General features: G+C 37.4%; 5 protein-coding genes across 5 annotated transcripts in view; 2 read left to right on the top strand and 3 right to left on the bottom strand.

Annotated features, from left to right (window-relative positions):
* The window catches only part of LOC17884677 (spliceosome-associated protein 130 A), a 4,399-nt gene extending 2,093 nt beyond the window's left edge, over nt 1-2,306 (bottom strand). The window contains exon 1 of the mRNA XM_006293243.2: nt 1-2,306. This exon is cut by the window's left edge and continues 979 nt beyond it. Coding sequence (XP_006293305.2) covers nt 1-2,030 — 2,030 coding nt within the window. The 5' untranslated portion in view covers nt 2,031-2,306.
* A 967-nt stretch (nt 2,307-3,273) lies between these two features.
* Nucleotides 3,274-6,160, bottom strand: LOC17887210 (caffeoylshikimate esterase). The gene is made up of 8 exons (XM_023783185.1): nt 6,116-6,160; nt 5,627-5,659; nt 5,411-5,537; nt 5,188-5,334; nt 4,112-4,242; nt 3,898-4,038; nt 3,663-3,761; nt 3,274-3,531 (listed from the first exon to the last, which is right to left on the bottom strand). The coding sequence occupies exons 1-8, from the start codon at nt 6,158-6,160 to the stop codon at nt 3,274-3,276; spliced, it is 981 nt and encodes a 326-aa protein (XP_023638953.1).
* An 872-nt stretch (nt 6,161-7,032) lies between these two features.
* On the bottom strand, nt 7,033-9,001 carry LOC17885798 (caffeoylshikimate esterase). Its single transcript, XM_006292631.2, has 7 exons — nt 8,911-9,001; nt 8,678-8,807; nt 8,429-8,575; nt 8,091-8,221; nt 7,729-7,866; nt 7,549-7,647; nt 7,033-7,454 (listed from the first exon to the last, which is right to left on the bottom strand). The coding sequence occupies exons 1-7, from the start codon at nt 8,920-8,922 to the stop codon at nt 7,179-7,181; spliced, it is 933 nt and encodes a 310-aa protein (XP_006292693.1). The 5' UTR covers nt 8,923-9,001; the 3' UTR covers nt 7,033-7,178.
* A 238-nt stretch (nt 9,002-9,239) lies between these two features.
* On the top strand, nt 9,240-10,669 carry LOC17885730 (60S ribosomal protein L35-1). The gene is made up of 4 exons (XM_006291988.2): nt 9,240-9,297; nt 9,385-9,520; nt 10,196-10,352; nt 10,433-10,669. Exons 1-4 carry the CDS (start codon nt 9,294-9,296, stop codon nt 10,505-10,507), a joined length of 372 nt encoding a protein of 123 aa, XP_006292050.1. The 5' UTR covers nt 9,240-9,293; the 3' UTR covers nt 10,508-10,669.
* A 567-nt stretch (nt 10,670-11,236) lies between these two features.
* On the top strand, nt 11,237-19,142 carry LOC17886092 (thyroid adenoma-associated protein homolog). The gene is given in 8 exon segments (XM_006290423.2): nt 11,237-11,321; nt 11,419-14,651; nt 14,823-15,091; nt 15,173-15,733; nt 15,849-17,636; nt 17,638-18,231; nt 18,692-18,858; nt 18,961-19,142. Coding segments are annotated over 5 exon segments (6,375 nt in total). The 5' UTR covers nt 11,237-11,321; nt 11,419-11,429; the 3' UTR covers nt 18,173-18,231; nt 18,692-18,858; nt 18,961-19,142.
* The last annotated feature ends 130 nt before the right edge of the window (nt 19,143-19,272 follow it).

The raw sequence follows: 19,272 nt of genomic DNA, 5'->3' as shown, positions 1-19,272 counted from the left end.
ACCATATCCACCACCGTTCTGAAAAGAACACCATTCTGCAGACCAGAATTAAGGAAGAGATTTGCCGGGTGATCAGCACCATCCTCTCCACCAATCGATGCCTGAACTTCGAGGAATAGCAGAGACTCCGGAGCTGAAGAGACACTTTGCACGCTGAGAATCTGCAGACAGTCGTCAGGATCCAGAGACAGAATGCGCACAGTATTATCATAGGATCCCACGGCAAGAAAGCGAGATCTTTGTCTTCCTTCAGGAACAGGCGCTATGTCCAGGCAAGCCACATCACCAGACATTTCATGTTTATCCACCTCCATCAGCTGACCCGACATATCTGCCTCAAAGTATATAAGCTCTCCCCCACTCAATGCAATGACCACTTGAAGCCGATTATACCCAACTTTAACAATTGACCTCTTGCCAGGAGTTCTCCATTCGTTAATACGTCCATCTTCCCTTATGTGGCGGATACCATTGGGATGGACTTGCATGAGAGCATCATCGCCGATCAGAGAGACAGCCAGGGATGGGGTAGTATCAAGAAACCCACTGTCGTTAACTTCTTCAACTGTTTCACCAATCGAAAGAACAAGAGTGGCATTGGTAAAAGAGACAACGATATATGCATCAAACTCATCGCTCACATTCTTCTTCACTGTCCACACAGCACTTGGCTGACCTGGAAGCTGAGAGACAGCCATCTCAGTGATGGCCAATCCAGGTCTCAGTATCCTTAGAGAGGAGCGCGGACCGCGCCCACAAAGTGAAAAGATCTGAGGGGTTTCTTCCTCAAAAAGGTTTAGGACTTTCATGTCCATGAGTGGCATCAGACTCTCGACTTGGTCAATCCTAACAAGGTTCTTAAGTTTTCTAGGTTGAAAAAAGACAGGCTGAAAACCTTCTTCAGTCTCCATCAGATTAGAGGATGAAGACTCTACGTCAGGTTCCTCTCCTATGGCCTGAAACTGATACAGACCATGGTTTCCAAATTCTGAGGCAGAGAAAAGAAATCCCAGCTTCAAAACGCAAATGGATGCAGCAACTGGAATTGTATCAAAATACTTGATCTTCAATTCGGAGACATTATCGCCATTGTGATCCAGAGTAACCTTGAAAATGTCGCCATACTCGGTCTGAATTAAAAAGAAGAACATTGTCTTTTGCTTGTGCACGGCGGCAGAAACTACCAAAACTCCTCGTTCAGCAGGCAAATCAGCTCGTCTAGGAATCACGGATCTCACGTCTGGATGACCCTGATTCTTGTAAATAACAAAATTCTCAGCGCAAACCAAAACTCCACTTGGGCCATCAGCTCCTCCAGGAACAGTAACAAGCATATTAGCACCATTGTCAACTGGTTCTGACCACTTTCTAGAGACATGGTTGAGCCCCAAATCGAGCTCATAGAAAGTCAGATGCTTCTGAGCCTCACTTGCGGCTTGGCCAGTGGGATCCTGATCTGCCTCGGAGTAATCAAGCTCAATGGCTGCAAAAATGGGGTTATCGAAGCCACAGTCGACACCGCAGACAGAATAGCAAATGGTATGAGACTTGTGAGCTTCCAAGGGAGAAGAAATGGTTAACCTAGCAGTAGTATCTCTGTTCAAAACGTAAACCAATTTCTGCTTCTCACAAGCTCCAATCATAACAGCTCTCCCTTTGGGATCGACAGCCAAGTACTGGCCTGGCACAATTCTTCTGCAGCCCGACTTGCCAAAAGTCTCCTGATGAACTTTATCGAACACATTCTTCTCCTTGTTGTACTCGAGTATAACTATCCTACCCGAATCTGAGCCAACCACTATATAATCCTTGTGCGCACCAGTCAACCTAAACTGAGCTAAGGATCTAATTGCACCAAATACTTCCACAGAGTGTATCGTTTGGATCTTACCGTTCTCGTCCGGACGGAGAAGGTCCAGAATCTTGCCACGAGCTACCGCAATCTCCTGTGTCTTCCCACCGGAGAAGTTCCCGTTGATCGCGCAGATGATTCCCGTCGCCTGCTGCAGAGTTAGACTGTACAGATACATCTCTCAAACGAACAAGCCTACAACCACCAGTAACGGCTAGAGTTTAGACTTGCACTTAGTATTTTCACTGGCCTTGCGAGTTCAGGTGAAGTCTTAGAGCATTATCAAGTTTGGATTTGTAAAGATTATGATGAAAGAGACCGATGAATAAACCCTAAGTATTACCGCCATAGCTGGAAGCTCGGAGTGTGGTGTTCTAACGACGAAGATCCAATCATGGGCCTATATTCTGGAACAAAACCGGCCCAATGTGTAAGCCCATATAGTATTTACTTTTTTTTTGTTTTCCCGCATCTATATCTATATTAACATTTTTGAAGTACATTTTGTGTTTTACCCTTTAATTTTGTGATATTTTCATAATTAATCCCTTGCCATTTGATTAAATATAAAAAGTTTAAGATAAATTTTATAATTAAATCATAATAAAATTGCAAAACTAGAAATCAATATTTATTACATTTAATAAATTTCCTAAAATCTCTCCCTAATAAATCAAATATTTCTCCAACATTTTTATATGATCTTATTTGTTTTTAAATTTATATTATTACATAAACAAATATATAATAAAAATATAATTGTTTTTTTGAATATGTTGCAATTTGAATTTTTAGAAACGGATGTATATTACTCAAACGATATAAAAATGGATGTACTAAAGTATTATTGATAATTGTGTAACACGGATTATGTGATGGAACGAGTTACAATTTACATAATTATGATTATAGATATTTTTACGGGTGGTCTACTTTAGTATAAATCATAAAATATTTTAATATGAAATTATACTATGTAAACGAATATTAAACGAATATTATGTCAATATCATTTCATTATTTTAAATATTATACTTATTTAATTAATTTGATCAAATTACGATTATATAAAGAATAAATTATACGGGTTAAATCATAGAATTAACAATCAAATATAGTTGTACACTCTTATATACCAAAAAATTTAATAAAAAATACATTTTAGAAATATCGTCCCGCGGTGTACCGCGGGTTAAAATCTAGTAGTATTTACTAAAAAGAAATCAGGGTTGTTAAAAATTTAAAAGCAATCATTTTACATGAAGTACTTTGGATTCTTAATGTTAGTTAAACTGTACTAGTATAACATGGTTTTAAACAGACTATTACAAAATCATGTTTGATAAAAATCACTAATTATATTCTTAATTTATTCAAGCCTTAAAAAATGAAGTTGCGCACTAGGACCGAGTGTGAGTTAATCAGATTTGAGGTTTTGCTTCATTATTATTAGCCTTGACATTAAGAGTAGTGATTCTTGTCTGCATCCATTGGATGATGTCATTGAAGACAATCTCAGCATTCTCTGGAGGCTCCCCGAAAAGAAGGCTATGCCACATATCTGGATACAACTTCAGGGTCTTGTCATTAGAGGAAGCTACCTCATAGAGCAGTTTGCTCACTCCTTTATCCGTCACTTTGTCATCTTCTCCATGCAAGACTATGAACGGCATTGTCACCTATCTCACACATGCACATTTATATATATACCCCAAATTACTATTTTACATTACTATGTAGATTTTAGTTACGTACACAAAAATATAGATTAGTGTTTGGAAAAAGCCATATATAAAGGATGTTGTATTACCTCGTTCAACCGATTCTCTAGATCGAGACTGACTCTATAAAGCTCGCTCATTGTCTTCATACGAGGTCTGCCACTGTAGCAATTTGGATTCGCTATTATCTGTGTGTTTAAAGGGTTATTAGTGTGGATATATAACGACTAGGATTTACGTCCACAATTTTATTGGTTACCAAGAGACAAAACCGTATTATGTGGATAATGTATATAAAGAAGACAGAGTATAAAAAAGTAGTACCTCTTGTCTCTTTTCAGGCAGTTTAAAAGCGTTATTGATGATGTCGGGTCCTGGAACTATCGATTTCCATGATGGGATCAGATTTGTGACCATATTAATCATAGATATAACCATTCTTGATGGTTTCATCTCCTCAGCAATCTGACTCTCTCATCAAATTAGTAATTATACATATAGATGAAATGAAATGATGTTTGTGAATATAGGTGTTCACCTTACACATGGGAGCAATAAGGATACCTCCATCCCAAAACTCGGGTTTCTTGCGGTGCAAGAGAAGAACTACGGCTCCTCCCATCGATTCTCCCATCAAAAACTTCTTCTTCTTTGTGTTATCTCCCATCTCTGCCTCGCACCACAAACAAAATCCAAGTCACTATGTTTAGTATCGCGGATAACTAGTGAATTTGTAGGAGACAATGCTTTACAAATACAGTAAAACCTCTATAAATTAATACTCGATAAATTAATAATCTCTATAAATTAATAAATTTCTCCGGTCCCAAGTTGGGACCAGTGTAATTTTAGACATATTTCGATAAATTAATAAGATAATAATTTTTTTGAAAATCCTTTGTAAATATATGGTCCCAATAATATTATAAATTAATAAGTAGGTAAAATTTTCAAAATATATGTATATATAGACACATTAGTTTTTGTTAGACTTTATTTCTAATATTTTACTATATCAAAAATTGTTAGCATTCTTTTTCAAGACATAATAATTATTATTTTCTTTGTAATTGATTATATAAAATACTAATTATCATGATTAAATCTCATTTTTAAATATTTTTTTGAAAAAAACTTTCAAATTAGGAAAATCTCTCTATAAATTAATAATTATTAATTTATCGATAAATTAATACCTTTATAAATTAATAGATTTTCATGGTCCCAACATTATTAATTTATAGAGGTTTTACTGTAATTTGTTTTGAATTCTTTTTGAATTTATAGAAAATCAGGATCTCAATTATTTTCTTAAGTTTTGCGATAAAACTCTATATAATTTGATTTTAATTAGAAAGAAAAAAAAAACTCCATATAATTTGTGTTCGCATTTACGTTTAGTGTATCTTTTTAAACTGAAAACATCAACTTATTTAGGTTAATATTTTTGTTTGCAAAAGTAAACTGTACATGTTTTATATTTTTTTCTCATGTAAGAAATGTAAACGGAGAAAATTGATTTTGAAAACAGTCTAGCTAGCTAGGTTTATGTCTAACATTATGATAAATTCAACAAGGTTAATGTCTAATGAGGTCAAGAAAGAAGAGATGGACCAGATATTTTGGAGAAATGTGAAGAGACATCATCGATGAGAAGATCGAAGTTATCAATGTAGACAGAGAGGCCGCCTGATCTTCCATGTCCTTCATATTCAATTCCATACACAGCAAAACCTTCTTTTACAAAGCTAGGTGCAATATCTGCATGCAAAGAATCATTCATATTAATTCACCTCTCTTTACCTCCTTCTTCAAATGGATGATGTAACACAGATACCTTTAAAGGTGGTGCTGCAATCAATTGCATAGCCATGGCAAAAGAAGATGAGAGCTCTTGGTTCTTGATTCACTGGAAACCACTTGCATGTTAAGAGTTGCATTCCCCGTGAATTCTCGATGAATTCCTGAATCATTTAACTAATCATCGACTTGTGATCATTTTCATGGATAATGAAAACACATGAATCTTGCAACCTGAGTAATGGAAATTTACCTCGCTATATCCGACTTGTCCATCAATATGAGCCTATACATAAATTACGAAAGTCAAAGTCTCATATATATAATTTAATAAAGCCAGAGAATTATAAGAACAAAACTAACCATGTTTGATCCTAGAAAATGTAATGTGAGAGTAGCGACTAAAACATAACACAGAATATATGGCTTAGGTTTGTTGTGTCTTGTGGAAGAAGGAATGTTTGAAAAGGGTTGAATCAGACAATAGAATTGTCCTTTTTCGTCGCTTGCGAGACCTATCACTAAAATTTTAGGGGTGGCCTAAATTTAGCAATTTCATAACATCAAAAGTGAAGCACTAATAACGGGATGACTTTTTTTCTTGTTTTTTTCCATAACGTCATTTAGTGAAGTTGTAACTTCATAATAATTATGCCTAATTAAATATATACTAACAAGAAGGTTGGTTACTTTTCCTTCTTCTAATTTCTCTCACTTATAGATTTCTTTCACTAGTACGTACGTCTTCAGTGTTATGTGAAGCTACAAACTGTTTTGACATTTCCATTTCATCATACTTGAAGAACGTTGTAATGGTTCGGTGGTGAGCTTAAATAGAAGAAAGCAAGTTATCGATTGTTTTATACTGTTTTAATTAAAAACCAGATGCAGTTTGAAGTTGGTAAACGCATACATATACTAACAACACCAAACGCAAACATAAAATGGTAAGTCACATAAATATTATATTTCATGTTTAGTTTTCCAAAAGTATCACAACTTTTAAAAGATTTCAGAAAATGCCTCAAGCAAATTTAGAGGTTTGCCAAAGCTTCCCTAAAAGTTAGTATGAGGTCATAACTGATTTAGAAACTCTTTATGAACTTTAACTATCCACAATATATATTTTGGGATCTAGAATTTGAACTGAGGAGTTTCATTAAAAGATTCCATGTGTTTCTATCCAAGTCAAACTTAAATAATTATGAGATATTATTCTTAAATAGGAATTTGTATTGGATCACACTCACACATAGATATGGGGAATCACTTTGAGTATTAGAGAAGCGATCTTTTCTTAATTACTGGTCTTGAGAAGTTAAATCTTCAAACATGAATTTGAGTCTTTGTATATGTATTGTTACTTCTTATAAAAAATGGAGGCTTTGAATCATAATACTTAGGTTCAATCAGGTTGTAATATGACTTTAGAACTCAAATATACTATTCAAGCCATGATTTGAAAATTTATGACATTTTTTTATGAACCTTAACGGCACTCACCATATTAGTCGTCTCTAATTTGTTAACATCCAATGCACTGTGCAAATGATTATATAAATGGATCATACAGATTAGCATTAAGAGAAAATAAATAAATACAGAAACATCACATATATGAATAATAAATTGCACAACCTTGTTTTTTGGGGTCCAAAATGGTTTTCAAATTGAAGACTTTTATTTCATTAATTTGAATGATTTTATAACAGAGAACGGTTTTAAAAAGTCTATCATGGTTTGCACTAGTTAGTGTACATAAGTAACAACATTCTCATACTAACTCAACGTTGTACAACACTTTATTATTTATGCATAGAAAAGCCATCATTCATATGCTTTAACTCAGCCTCCGACCTTTGGTTTGGGACAGAAGCTCTCTCGTTTAACCAGCTTATGATATCAGCAAACACAATCTCCAAATTCTCAGGAGGTTCCCCGTATAAAAGCCCATGCCACATGTTCGGGTATAACTTGAAAGTCTTGTCCGAACTCGAAGCCACCTCGTATAGTAGCTTGCTTACATTTTTGTCCGTAACTTTATCATCTTCACCGTGAAGGACAATAAACGGCATTGATACCTGTTTATTAATGTCTAATTATCCACAGTTTTGGTCACAAAATAAAATAAAATCTTCGAGATATCAAAGGAGATCGGTAAAAAAGATGAGAAACCTGATGAAGATTCTTTTCAAGATCCAAGCTAACCATTAAGAGTTGGTGAGCGGTTTTCAAGCGAGGTCGGCCCTTGTAGCAATACTCGTTTTCCCTTACCTTTAGAATAAAATTTCATTTTCTAAAAGTAACGAAAACGTATAAAGCTATATCTAGTAGAAATTAAGATATATATGCTACCTGTTTTCGAATGTGGGATTCTTTAAAAGCCACATCAATAATATCGTTGTTAGGAACTATCTTCCAAGTTGGAATAAACCGAGTTAGCTTTGTGAGAAATGAGATCACCATAGGATGTGGCTTTATGTCTTCTGCCAACTGTATGCAAAAAGAATAACAAAATCAAGAGATTTGTATCTAACTAAAATATTGAAATAGACATTCTATTATATATGAAAAAGAACAACTCAATATATATATCTTAAAGTTTAAAAGTCAACACTTTGATAGTAAGGATATAATATACTAACTAAGGGCTAACTTAAAAAATGAAGATTAATACGTACGTGATCTCGGAATCGGATCATACAATAGTTACATACCTTACACATGGGGGCGACCAAAACAGCACCGTCCCAAAAACCAGGCTTCTTTCTCGCTAGCAGTAACACGACTGCTCCTCCCATTGATTCTCCCATTAGAAACCTCATCTTCCCCTTACTCTCTTCCCTCTCTTCACATTCACCATTTCCAAAATACTTTAGATATAACATTTTTCCCAAATGGTTAGGTCTATAACATTGTTCAATTTTACGGAAGGAATACTATGCCAAACTTATCTTTTATGGTATTTTTAGAAGAAGAAAAGATTCAAAAATAGTGGCATATGCAAAAGTAAAACAATTTTTTTTTTTTTTTGGGTATTGTAATGAATGATTACCGCAAATTGAAGAGTAATGAGAAGAGACGTCAAGAACAAGATCATCAAACTTTCTGACGTAACCATTTAATCCCCCGGATTTACCATGCCCTTCATAGTCCATACCGTAGACGGCGAATCCTGCCTTGGCCAACCTCATTGCAGTGCCTGATAAATATGATTGAATTTAACATTGATGATAAATATTAGTTGTGCTATGAATATGTGTACATTGACGATGAATCATCATAATTTTTAAAGAGACGGAACTGTTCATGGTGATGCTTGATTCCATGGCGTAGCCATGACAGAGAAAGATTAAAGCCTTTGGTTCTTGCTGCTCCTCTGGTTTCCATGAACACGTGAAAAGTTGTATCCCTCGTGAGTTCAATACATAATCCTAACAAAAGAAACATCACGATTCACATATATGAAGATTCTTAGGTCTGTTGGTTGTGCATGAAAAATTCATAATTGAATAGAGAAGAGAGCTTAAGACATACCTCTTTGTACATGGTGGTTAGTTCTGTTTTTGTTTTTAACTTTTAAGAAAGAAGAAAACTGGATTTTGTTTTCAATATATATAGACGAAGAGACGCACGATACGAGAGAGATAAGAGATTTCTTTAATTGACCCAAATCAGATTTGAGATTTTAACGAGAAGCCGCTTAATGCGTTTGTAGATAGTGTCAATTAACTTATTAAATAATAGCATATTGGACGTCCGAAATGATGAAATTACCATTCTCTGTACTAAACTTACGGCCCATTTATGTTATTCAGGCCCATTAACAATCTTCTTCCTTCTCCAATTTAGGGTTTCTTCTGGTCACTCACTCTATTGCACCACACAAGGGACTGTGAGTGAGAGAGCTCGAAGACGCCATGGGTAAGACTCGTAGATCATTTCGTGTTTCTTCTGTTTGTCTCCTGTGATAATTTTCTTAATGGGTTATGTGAAATGGGTTGTGAACAGCGAGAATCAAGGTTCATGAGTTGAGGGAGAAATCAAAAACGGATCTTTCTACTCAATTGAAAGATCTGAAGGCGGAGCTTGCTCTTCTCCGTGTCGCTAAGGTCACTGGTGGTGCTCCTAACAAGCTCTCTAAGATGTAATAACTGTTCTCTTCTCCCACCCATTGTTGCATTTTGTAGATTTCTTTGATCGTGTTGCATTTTTGGATACTGAGGATTGACTTGAACATTTTAAGTTTCTTGAACTTGGATTCATTAGCCTGTTTATGTGTATGATCTAGCTTAGTGGGGAAAGTAGATTGTAGATTTATAATTGTTAGTTGCATTTCTATTGAATTGCTTATGGTGCCAATCAATGTTTACAAGATTAGGCATTTGGTACATTCATGTGATCGATGTGTATGCATATAGCACATAACTTATGGAATTGCGGATTTTAGTAGTTAGGCATCTGTTTGTGTTTGGTTTTATGTTTAGTGTATCCAGAATCTTTAACATCTTAAACAAGTTTTCTTTGTTGATTGTGTACTCAGACGCTGAACATGGTATTTAGAACAATCAATGTTTAGGTTAGTCTTCGGCTTGTGTCAGTGTGTTGTATTTGTAGTTATCCGGTCTCTCTGCAAGATACCTTGTATTTTGCCTGTCGTATCAGACAGTTCCCTCGAATGGGTAAAGAAAGATAATTATTTAGTCTGTTGAATCTCTGATCAAGCAAGAACCTTGTTGGTTTAGATTATTTTAGCCATCATTTCTCAAGTTATTAAGGATCTGAATGGTGTCATTTTTTTGGGGGGGGGGGGATTTTGCAGCAAAGTGGTGAGGAAGTCCATTGCGCAAGTGTTGACTGTGGCCTCACAGAAACAAAAGTCTGCACTTAGAGAAGCATACAAGAACAAGAAGTTGTTACCCTTGGATCTCCGTCCCAAGAAGACTAGAGCCATCAGAAGGAGACTAACTAAGCACCAGGTATTTGAAGCCATGGATTCTCTCTATCATTCATTTTTGTTTTGGTCCGTACTTAATGACTTATTTTCTGGATTTTATAGGCGTCACTGAAGACAGAACGAGAGAAGAAGAAAGAAATGTACTTTCCAATTAGAAAGTATGCCATCAAGGTTTAATATCGTCGTCTTCCCTGATCTATCTGAATCATCTTCGAATTACAGTTTTGATTCTTCAAACATATCATTGTATGATACTATGATCTCTTACATTTCAAATATGATTCAAACCCTCTTCGAATTTTAAGAATTACCTCCTGGGGTGATCTACTTGTTTTTTTTTTTAAACTCTTTTGTTTTTTAAACCATGCAAGCTTATATTGAGAGAACTTTAAAAGGAACACATAAGCGATAGAGAGTACTCCTCACAATAAAATCGGTTTAAACGTTAGGTTTACGAACAAAAGCCTGGAGAACAAACTTTACTTCAGTTATAAAACAAGACCTGTAAATATTTATGATGAGCGTGCTGTAAGACAGCATAGTCATCTTTGAATTGGCATCCCGATTATATCCTCTGTTTCCTCGTCCTGAAAAGTGAAAACCAAATTTTTGTGGAGATATATGACTAGTGAAATGTGTTCCGGAGCTTTGCAATTGCAAATGGTATCAACACTAAATCATACACCTCAGTCAACTGAAAACTTGGCTTCGAGAACTCATTTTGTCGGAAGCCGGTGATCACAGCTAAATCGAGTTGTAAACTAGACGTGATGAATTCGAATATGAAAATATTGTTACCACAACAAATTAACTACTTCAGCAGTAAAATATTTTATCAATTGAATAATTAAGCCCATTAACACTTAAGTGAGGCCCATTTATTTTCAGTTGAAAGATTTGAAGGTGGTCGCCTCCGCCGCGTCTTAGGTCAGTCACCTGATACTGCTCCGGGCTCCTGATAAGCTTTCTCGTACGCTTAGCCGCTTTTCCGGTATGATCTCTACTTCGTTATACCATGTTTTCTGATTTCTACTTTTAGTTGGAAAAACAAAATTTTTATTTTTATCGTTTTATCTGTTTTTCCTTAGCTCACTGAAACATGTCTGCAAAGTGGCGAGCTCTGCAGCATCGTCATCGTTACACTTACAGTGCTGTCTTGTTCCCAAGCTCGTTCGCTGCTTCTTTGAGCCAATCTAGTTTGTTTCAGTCTTGCCCCAAGTTTTACTCCAACATTGAAGAATTGGTTTCGTTGAATTCAATCTACGCGCAAGTTAATCACGCCAAGAAGATTGTTGCTTCATTCGGAGAGGTACTCGCCAAGAACCATGAGAATGAAGGAGGCGAGAGAGAGGCAGTTTCTGTACGGGAAGCTATTCGGTTTTACTTGGAGATTCTGTTCATGGAGAATTCTTTGCCTCTACATAAGACCCTTGTTTCAGCCTTGGCTAAGACTAGTAAGTTTCATTCAGTGATTAGTTCATGTTTTAAGGAGCTTTGTGATGAATATGGCGGTTTGGAAGATGGTGGGAATCGATTCTGTGTGTCTAGAGTTGCTTTGTCAGTGATGGGTATGCCAAAGTTGGGATATTTGGTTGATATAATTGAAGATTGCGCGCTTTTGGTGGGTCATGATATCGTTTCAGGGTTGAATGGTATAATCTTAGACAGTGAAGCTTGTGATAGGCCTCCTCCCACTGTTATGGAGCAATGCCAAGAGGCTTTGTCTTGCTCGTATTACTTGTTTCAGCGGTTTCCTTTGAAGTTTAAGGGTTTAATTGGGGAGGATGCAAATTTTATGGAGAGTGTTTTGGCTGTTCAACTAAGCATTTTGAAGTCGTCAGCGTTTTCTAGGGACTGTTATGTGGCTGCTGGTGTGAGTTTCTGCGCTGCTCTACAGGTCTGTCTTAAAGACGAAGAGCTTGGATTGTTTATAGCGCAAGGTATATTTTGCTGGAGTAGTGTCGTTACATTGACTGATATTGTTAGCAAAATTCCATTTGCTGGGGACATTTGTTCTGAGATTTGCAGTTTTTCATCTTTGAGTAGACTCTGCTTGATCCGAGGCATTCTTACTACAGTTTCTAGGGGTATACTTGTTTCATCTTTTGGTCGGTTGAGTAACAGTGATTGTGATCACAAAACTATTCTGTATGATGGAATTTTGCTTGAACTTTGTGATTTATGCGAGAACCCCATTGACAGCCATTTAAATTTTCACGCGCTAACTGTGATGCAGATTTGCTTGCAACAAATCAAGACATCTATGTTAACTGATTTATCAGAAGATTATGATCCTATGCCGGACAGCATGACAGCTCGAATACTCAGAACTATATGGAACAACTTGGAGGACCCTTTGAGCCAGACAGTCAAACAAGTCCATCTCATGTTTGACCTCTTACTAGACATTCAAACCACAGTTCACCAGACAGATGATAAAGTGGGAATAAGGGGATCTTTGCTTAAAATTGTCAACTATCTTCTTCGTTTAGGATCACGCTGTAAGGGACGGTACGTTCCATTAGCATCACTGACAAGACGGTTAGGTGCTAAGACTTTGATGGATATGAGCCCTAACCTATTGTTCGAGATGGCAAATGCATATGTTGATGATGATGTCTGTTATGCTGTAACATCATTTTTAAAATGTTTCCTTGAAATGTTGCGTGATGAAAGCTGGGGGAGCGAAGGTGTTGACCAGGGTTATGCACGTTATCGAGAACATTGTTTGCCTCCTTTCCTTTACGGGCTTGCTTCTGGCATGTCGAAACTGAGGTCCAATCTAAATACTTATGCCGTACAAGTTTTGCTAGAACTGGACGTAGACAGTATATTTCTTTTGCTTGCGTATATATCTATTGGGCCTAGTGAGGAAGAGACCAAGCTAAACTATACTGAGTTGAGTAACATGAGTATGGAACTGACCGTCGAACAGAAGGTGGTTGTTTTAGTATCATTGCTGAAAGTTTGTCGCACACTTGCATTCCTTGAAGGGGATATTGAACAAAAAAGAAGTACTGATACATTTGCAATTGTTCAAATTAAGGGTGTTGAGTTGAAAGTGCCCATTGAGTGGCTGAAAATGGCCTTAACCCATGTTGATGAGTCTGTTCGTGTGGATGCTGCAGAGACACTCTTTTTAAACCCCAAGACTGCTAGACTTCCATCCCCCTTGGAGCTTTATCTCATGAAGGAGGCTGTTCCCTTGAACATGAGGTCATCTTCTACAGGTTTTCAAATGAAGTGGACCAGTTTGTTCAGGAAATTTTTTTCCCGGGTCCGTACGTCTCTGGAAAAGCAGTATAAGCAAGGTAGCTGGCAACCACTTAAAAGCGACGATAATGCAGTTCTACGAGCAGAGAGTTTGTCCAAGTTTATGAGGTGGTTGAGTTCCTTTTTGTTTTTATCTTGCTACCCTTCTGCCCCATACAGGAGAAAAATAATGGCTACAGAGCTTATACAGATCATGATCGATGTCTGGCCTGTAGTGGCTTCTAAGGATCCCGCTTCTCATCAAGGTCATTTATACCCATATTGTGATATAGTCACTTCACATAATTCGACGTTATTGTTGGTTGGATCGATTGTTGATAGTTGGGACAGGCTTAGGGAAAATTCTTTCCGTATTTTGCTTCATTATCCAACTCCATTTACTGGCATTTCAAGTGAAGACATGGTCCAAAACATTATTCCTTGGGCCAAACATCTAGTCTGCAGTCCACGGGTTAGAGAGAGTGATGCAGGTGCTTTGACTCTAAGGCTCATCTTTAGAAAGTACGTATTGGACCTTGGATGGATAGTCAAGGTTTCAACTAGTGTTTTTTGTGGTCCAAGAGAGTGTGAAAGCAGAAATGGTCTTTATCAGAACTCCAAAGTCAAGTATCCTGTGATTGAGTATATCAAATCACTTATTCACTGGCTTGATGATTCTGTGATGGAGGGAGAGCGTGATCTCTCTGAAGCATGTAAGAACAGTTTTGTTCATGGGGTATTACTAGCTTTGCGTTATACTTTTGAGGAACTGGACTGGAACTCTAACGCAGTGCTAAGTATATCAGAGATGAGAAAGGAACTGGAAAAGCTTCTTAAACTGGTAACTCGAATAACTACATTAGCACTTTGGGTGGTTTCTGCAGATGCTTTGTGTTTGCCTGAGGATATGGATGACATAATAGAAGATGATAGTTTTTTGTCAAATGTACAAGATGATGCTGCCGCTGTTCTCTCAGAGGAACACAAGAGTACTTATCCAAAACATGTGCATGAAACAATACAATCAGAACAAGTAGTTATGGTTGGTTGCTGGCTCGCTATGAAGGAGGTATTAATTCATCATTCTGATCATTGTCCTTACTTTGGCATCACTTTTTTCTGTTTTCATTTTTCTTAATACTTTTTTCGCTAGCAGAGCTATTCATCCTAAAATGGAGAATACTGCATTTTACAAGTTTTTTGAGTAACATCCTAATAATAAACTATTTTCTTTCTTCAGGTGAGTCTTCTTTTGGGAACCATCATAAGAAAGATTCCATTACCTACCAGTAGCCTTAGACCGTTAGAAAATGGTAATACAGCTTCTGCAGTCCCCAGTGATTCAGTGATAGGAAATTCTGAGTTACTGCTTGACCTGAATCAACTTGAAAAGATTGGAGACCACTTCTTGGAAGTTCTTTTGAAAATGAAGCACAATGGTGCGATAGATAAGACAAGAGCTGGATTTACAGCTTTGTGCCACCGTTTACTATGTTCTAATGATCCAAGGTATGATTTTAAGCTTCCCGTGTGTCCTTGTATCTTATTCTTCAATTAACTGACAGATTGTGTTTGTCTTTTCTTTCGTAGACTTTGTAAGTTGACAGAATCCTGGATGGAGCAACTTATGGAAAGAACTGTGGCGAGAGGACAAACAGTGGACGATGTGTTAAGAAGAAGTGCAGGAATTCCCGCTGCATTTATTGCTCTTTTTCTATCAGAACCGGAAGGTTCACCAAAGAAGCTTCTCCCACATGCGCTTAGATGGCTAATAGGTCTTGCAGAGAAACCTCTCTTGGATCCCATGGAACAGAAAGGTTCTAAACATATGGTGGAGGAGGTCAATTCTTCTGATATGCATTCAAGTGAAAACCTTTCAAAGGTCCGTGAAGAAGGAGTCGTTCCAACGGTGCATGCATTCAATGTTCTCAAAGCTGCTTTCAACGATACAAACTTGAGCACTGATACTTCTGGGTTTGCTGCGGAGGCTATGATTGTTTCAATAAGATCCTTCTCTTCACAATATTGGGAGGTCAGAAACAGTGCCACACTTGCATACACTGCCTTGGTCCGTCGAATGATTGGATTCCTTAATGTTCAAAAACGTGGATCTACCCGTCGTGCCTTGACTGGGCTTGAATTTTTTCACAGGTATGTCTATAAGATCCTCCCCTGATTTTTTTTTTTTTTTGGGTTAAAGCTGTCTTTGCCTTTGACAATGCATTGTTTTCAGCCATTACTGAATGTTATGTTGGGTTTCTTGAAGGTACCCCTTGTTGCACCCTTTCATATACAGTGAACTAAAGACAGCAACTGATTTGCTTGACGCATCTGGTCCATGTGATTCAAACGCTGCAAATCTTGTCCATCCGAGTTTATGGCCTATTCTGATTCTTTTATCTAGGCTTAAGCCTTCACCCATTGCAAGTGAAACTGGAGATGACCTGGACCCGTTCGTTTTCATGCCCTTTATTATGAAATGCTCTACTCAAAGCAATCTCCGTGTTCGTGTTTTGGCATCACGTGCTCTAGTTGGTCTTGTTTCCAATGAGAAACTCCAAAGTGTCCTGCTCCAAATTGCCTCAACTTTACCTTCTAATGGGGCCCAAGGTAGGTCCTTCAATTACCTTCACGGAATTTTGTTGCAACTTGGTAGTCTCCTAGATACAAATTGTAGAGACCTTGCTGATGATTCTAAGAAGGATCAGATTATTGGAAAATTGATCAATGTTTTTTCAAAATGCACGTGGATGGCTTCTCCATTGACTTGTCCATGCCCGATCCTCTGTACATCGTTTTTGAGAGTGCTTAATTATATGCGAGTTATTGAATGGACAAGCTCTGAAAGCCAAAATCTAAGGGACATCTACAAATTGCATCTTGATCTGTCTACAAATTGCCTGGATACAGATGCTTCTTATGGTTTCTCCTATTATGACCCTTCAATCGCTGAGCTTAGAGAACAAGCAGCTGTATCTTATTTTGGTTGCATATTTCAACCATCCGATGAAGCAGCGGAAGTTTTCCAGATTACTCAAAGACCAAATCTACAATTGCAGAAAGTTCCTGAAGCGTCAGATTTTCCTGACCTTAACGAAAGGCTCCTTCGTAGTTTATCTGATCAATCATATGAAGTTCGTCTTGCAACACTGAAGTGGTTTCTGCAGTTTCTGAAGTCAGAAGATTCCAGTTTCTCAGAGTCAAGCAGTATTTGGAACTGGGCGAAAAACGGTCTCCAAGAGGTATTATTAAAGCTCTTGGACAAGGAGAAAAACCATAAATGTGAGAACTACATTCTAAAGATTCTTTTCCAGTGGAATCTGCTTATGTTCAAAAAATCATGTAACGGGGAATCTGTTGAAGGCATTTACGTTGGTTCGCTGAACTATGATTTGGTGCTTCATCTTTGGGGCAGGCTGACTTCTCTATTTGAGAGCACACGACGTGCTAAAATCCGAGGTACACTCATGTGTTGCCTGGCAATTTGTGTACAGCATCTCACGGGTTTGTTCTTTCACAACAACGATTCTGAAAAGGAAGAGGAATCAAGATGGAGCTGCGTAATTGATTGTGTCTCTTACTTTGTTAACCTGATTAAACAGAAAAGCTTATCATCCGAGCAAGTGAATGTTCGCCATGCATCTGCAGAAGCTATTATAGCATCTGGTATACTGGAACAAGCCAAGATCGTTGGTCCTCGTGTCTTTAATCACCAAATTCCCTCTAAAAATACACCAAGCAAATTTCAAAACGCTTGCAATTTGTACGCATATCAAATTCTGGATATGTGGTTCACTTGCATCAAATTGTTGGAGGATGAAGATGATCTCATTAGGTCAAAACTCGCCACGGATGTCCAGAAGTGTTTCTTCACTGCTATGGAAGTTCCTACTCAAGTAGATAAAGTCTTAGAACTGAGCTTCAACCATTTATCTTCTGTCTTTGGGCACTGGAACGAGTATTCCCAATATCTCTCGAGATGGGTCTTCAACACTGCAGATTACTCACCCCCACCAAAGGGAGGTGGTGATCTAGTTAGACGGGTATTTGATAAGAATCGATAATCACCATGAAGAAAAGCTTCTGATCTTGCAGTTTGGCTGTTACCATTTACAGAAACTACCAAACAATGAGTTTTCCCTGGCACAACTACTCGACTGGAGGAGTAAATTTCACAATCAGTTGCTTTCTTTTGCTAAAGACCATGTTAGTAAACAAAGAGAGAGCTGGGTAGGTGGTGTCGGGAACCACAAGGATGTGTTTTTGCCACTCTATGGTAATCTCCTCGGTCTCTACGTCTTCTCCAACTGCATATTCAGATTCTCAACTGACAGCAATGACAAGAAAACTCTGTGGTCTGATATGATTGAACTTGGGGGTGCACTGAAACCCTTTTTGAGGAACCCTCTGGTGTCTAACATGTTCCGAGTAGTTGTCAGATTACATGAAAAGTTACTGGATGATTCTTTGGTGGACCTAGCTACTGTTCTCTCTGGAGAGATATGGGAAGGTTTTGACCCATATTTTCTTCTCACTGAAGGAGAAGTCAAAGCCGAATCTTTCTTCTCAGTTGAGGATCTGACGGCGTAGCTTGCTCTCCTCGGCATCCCTAAGGTCACTGGTGGTGCTCCTAACAAGCTATCTAAGATGTATGTTCCCGCACCTCTCTCTTACAGTAACATTAGATTTATTGCTGATGTTGCATGGGTTTTTAATATTTCAAGCTGCTTGACATTTACTTTGGGGATTCAGTAGCTTTGTTTCTTAATATGATCTAGTTAGTGGAAAAGTGAAACCTTATCTGCAAGGCTTTTGGTTTAGCCCGGCCTATGGATTTCTGATTGTTAATTTCACTTATGTAAATTTGTTTATGCTGCCTCTTTCTACAAGATTATAAATTTGACACGTGACTGGTGGCCATTCATGTTACCTTACCTATCTTGTGAATTTTATGATTGTTAGATTTTGTGTTTGCGCCTATGTTTTGTGTTTGTGAGTGTGTTTAATTAAATGAACCCACATTTTTACCATCTTGAACAAAATTTCATTGGTAGTTGTAACAAGAAACGCAGAAATTGACTGTTCTAAAGTCCTTATGTATATGAATAGGGTCTTTTGTGTTGTTGAAGCAAAGTGGTGGAGAATTCAATTGCACAGGTGTGAAACAAAAAGTCTTTCTCTTAGAGAGAAGCATACAAGAACAAGAAGTTGTTGCCACTGGACTCTCCATCCGAAGAAGACTAGAGCCATCGGAAGGAGACGGATCAAGCAACCAGGTACTTCATGTGATCGATTTCAATTTAGTGACATTTTTATTTTGTCCATATCTACCTAATGACTTAATATTCTTTGCATTGGATTGGCGTCGCTGGAGACAGAAGTGTACTTTCCAATTAGTTAATATGAAATCAGAGTTTACATAATTTACTCAGTCATCTTCTCTTCTCTAATGTATACGAGATTGATCTTTGAATCAAAGATTTGATTCTTTAATTGTATGATTTCCAATTCAAACATATCACTGTATGATTTCACATATACAAATCAGTTTTCTCCGACATACATTATTTACTTCAACTTTAACTCCAAAAAAAACTATAGTGACTCATTCCATACGTTTTTGTTAGCAAATTATAAACGAGCATTAATGATGTACAGCCAGAATGATTTGCAAAAGAAATCAAAATGAT

Source organism: Capsella rubella, unplaced genomic scaffold (genome assembly GCF_000375325.1).
Source record: "Capsella rubella cultivar Monte Gargano unplaced genomic scaffold, Caprub1_0 scaffold_5, whole genome shotgun sequence".
Classification (NCBI taxonomy): Eukaryota; Viridiplantae; Streptophyta; class Magnoliopsida; order Brassicales; family Brassicaceae; genus Capsella; species Capsella rubella.
The sequence above is the reverse complement of the archived record's forward strand: the minus strand, read 5'-3'. Positions and strand labels throughout refer to the sequence as shown.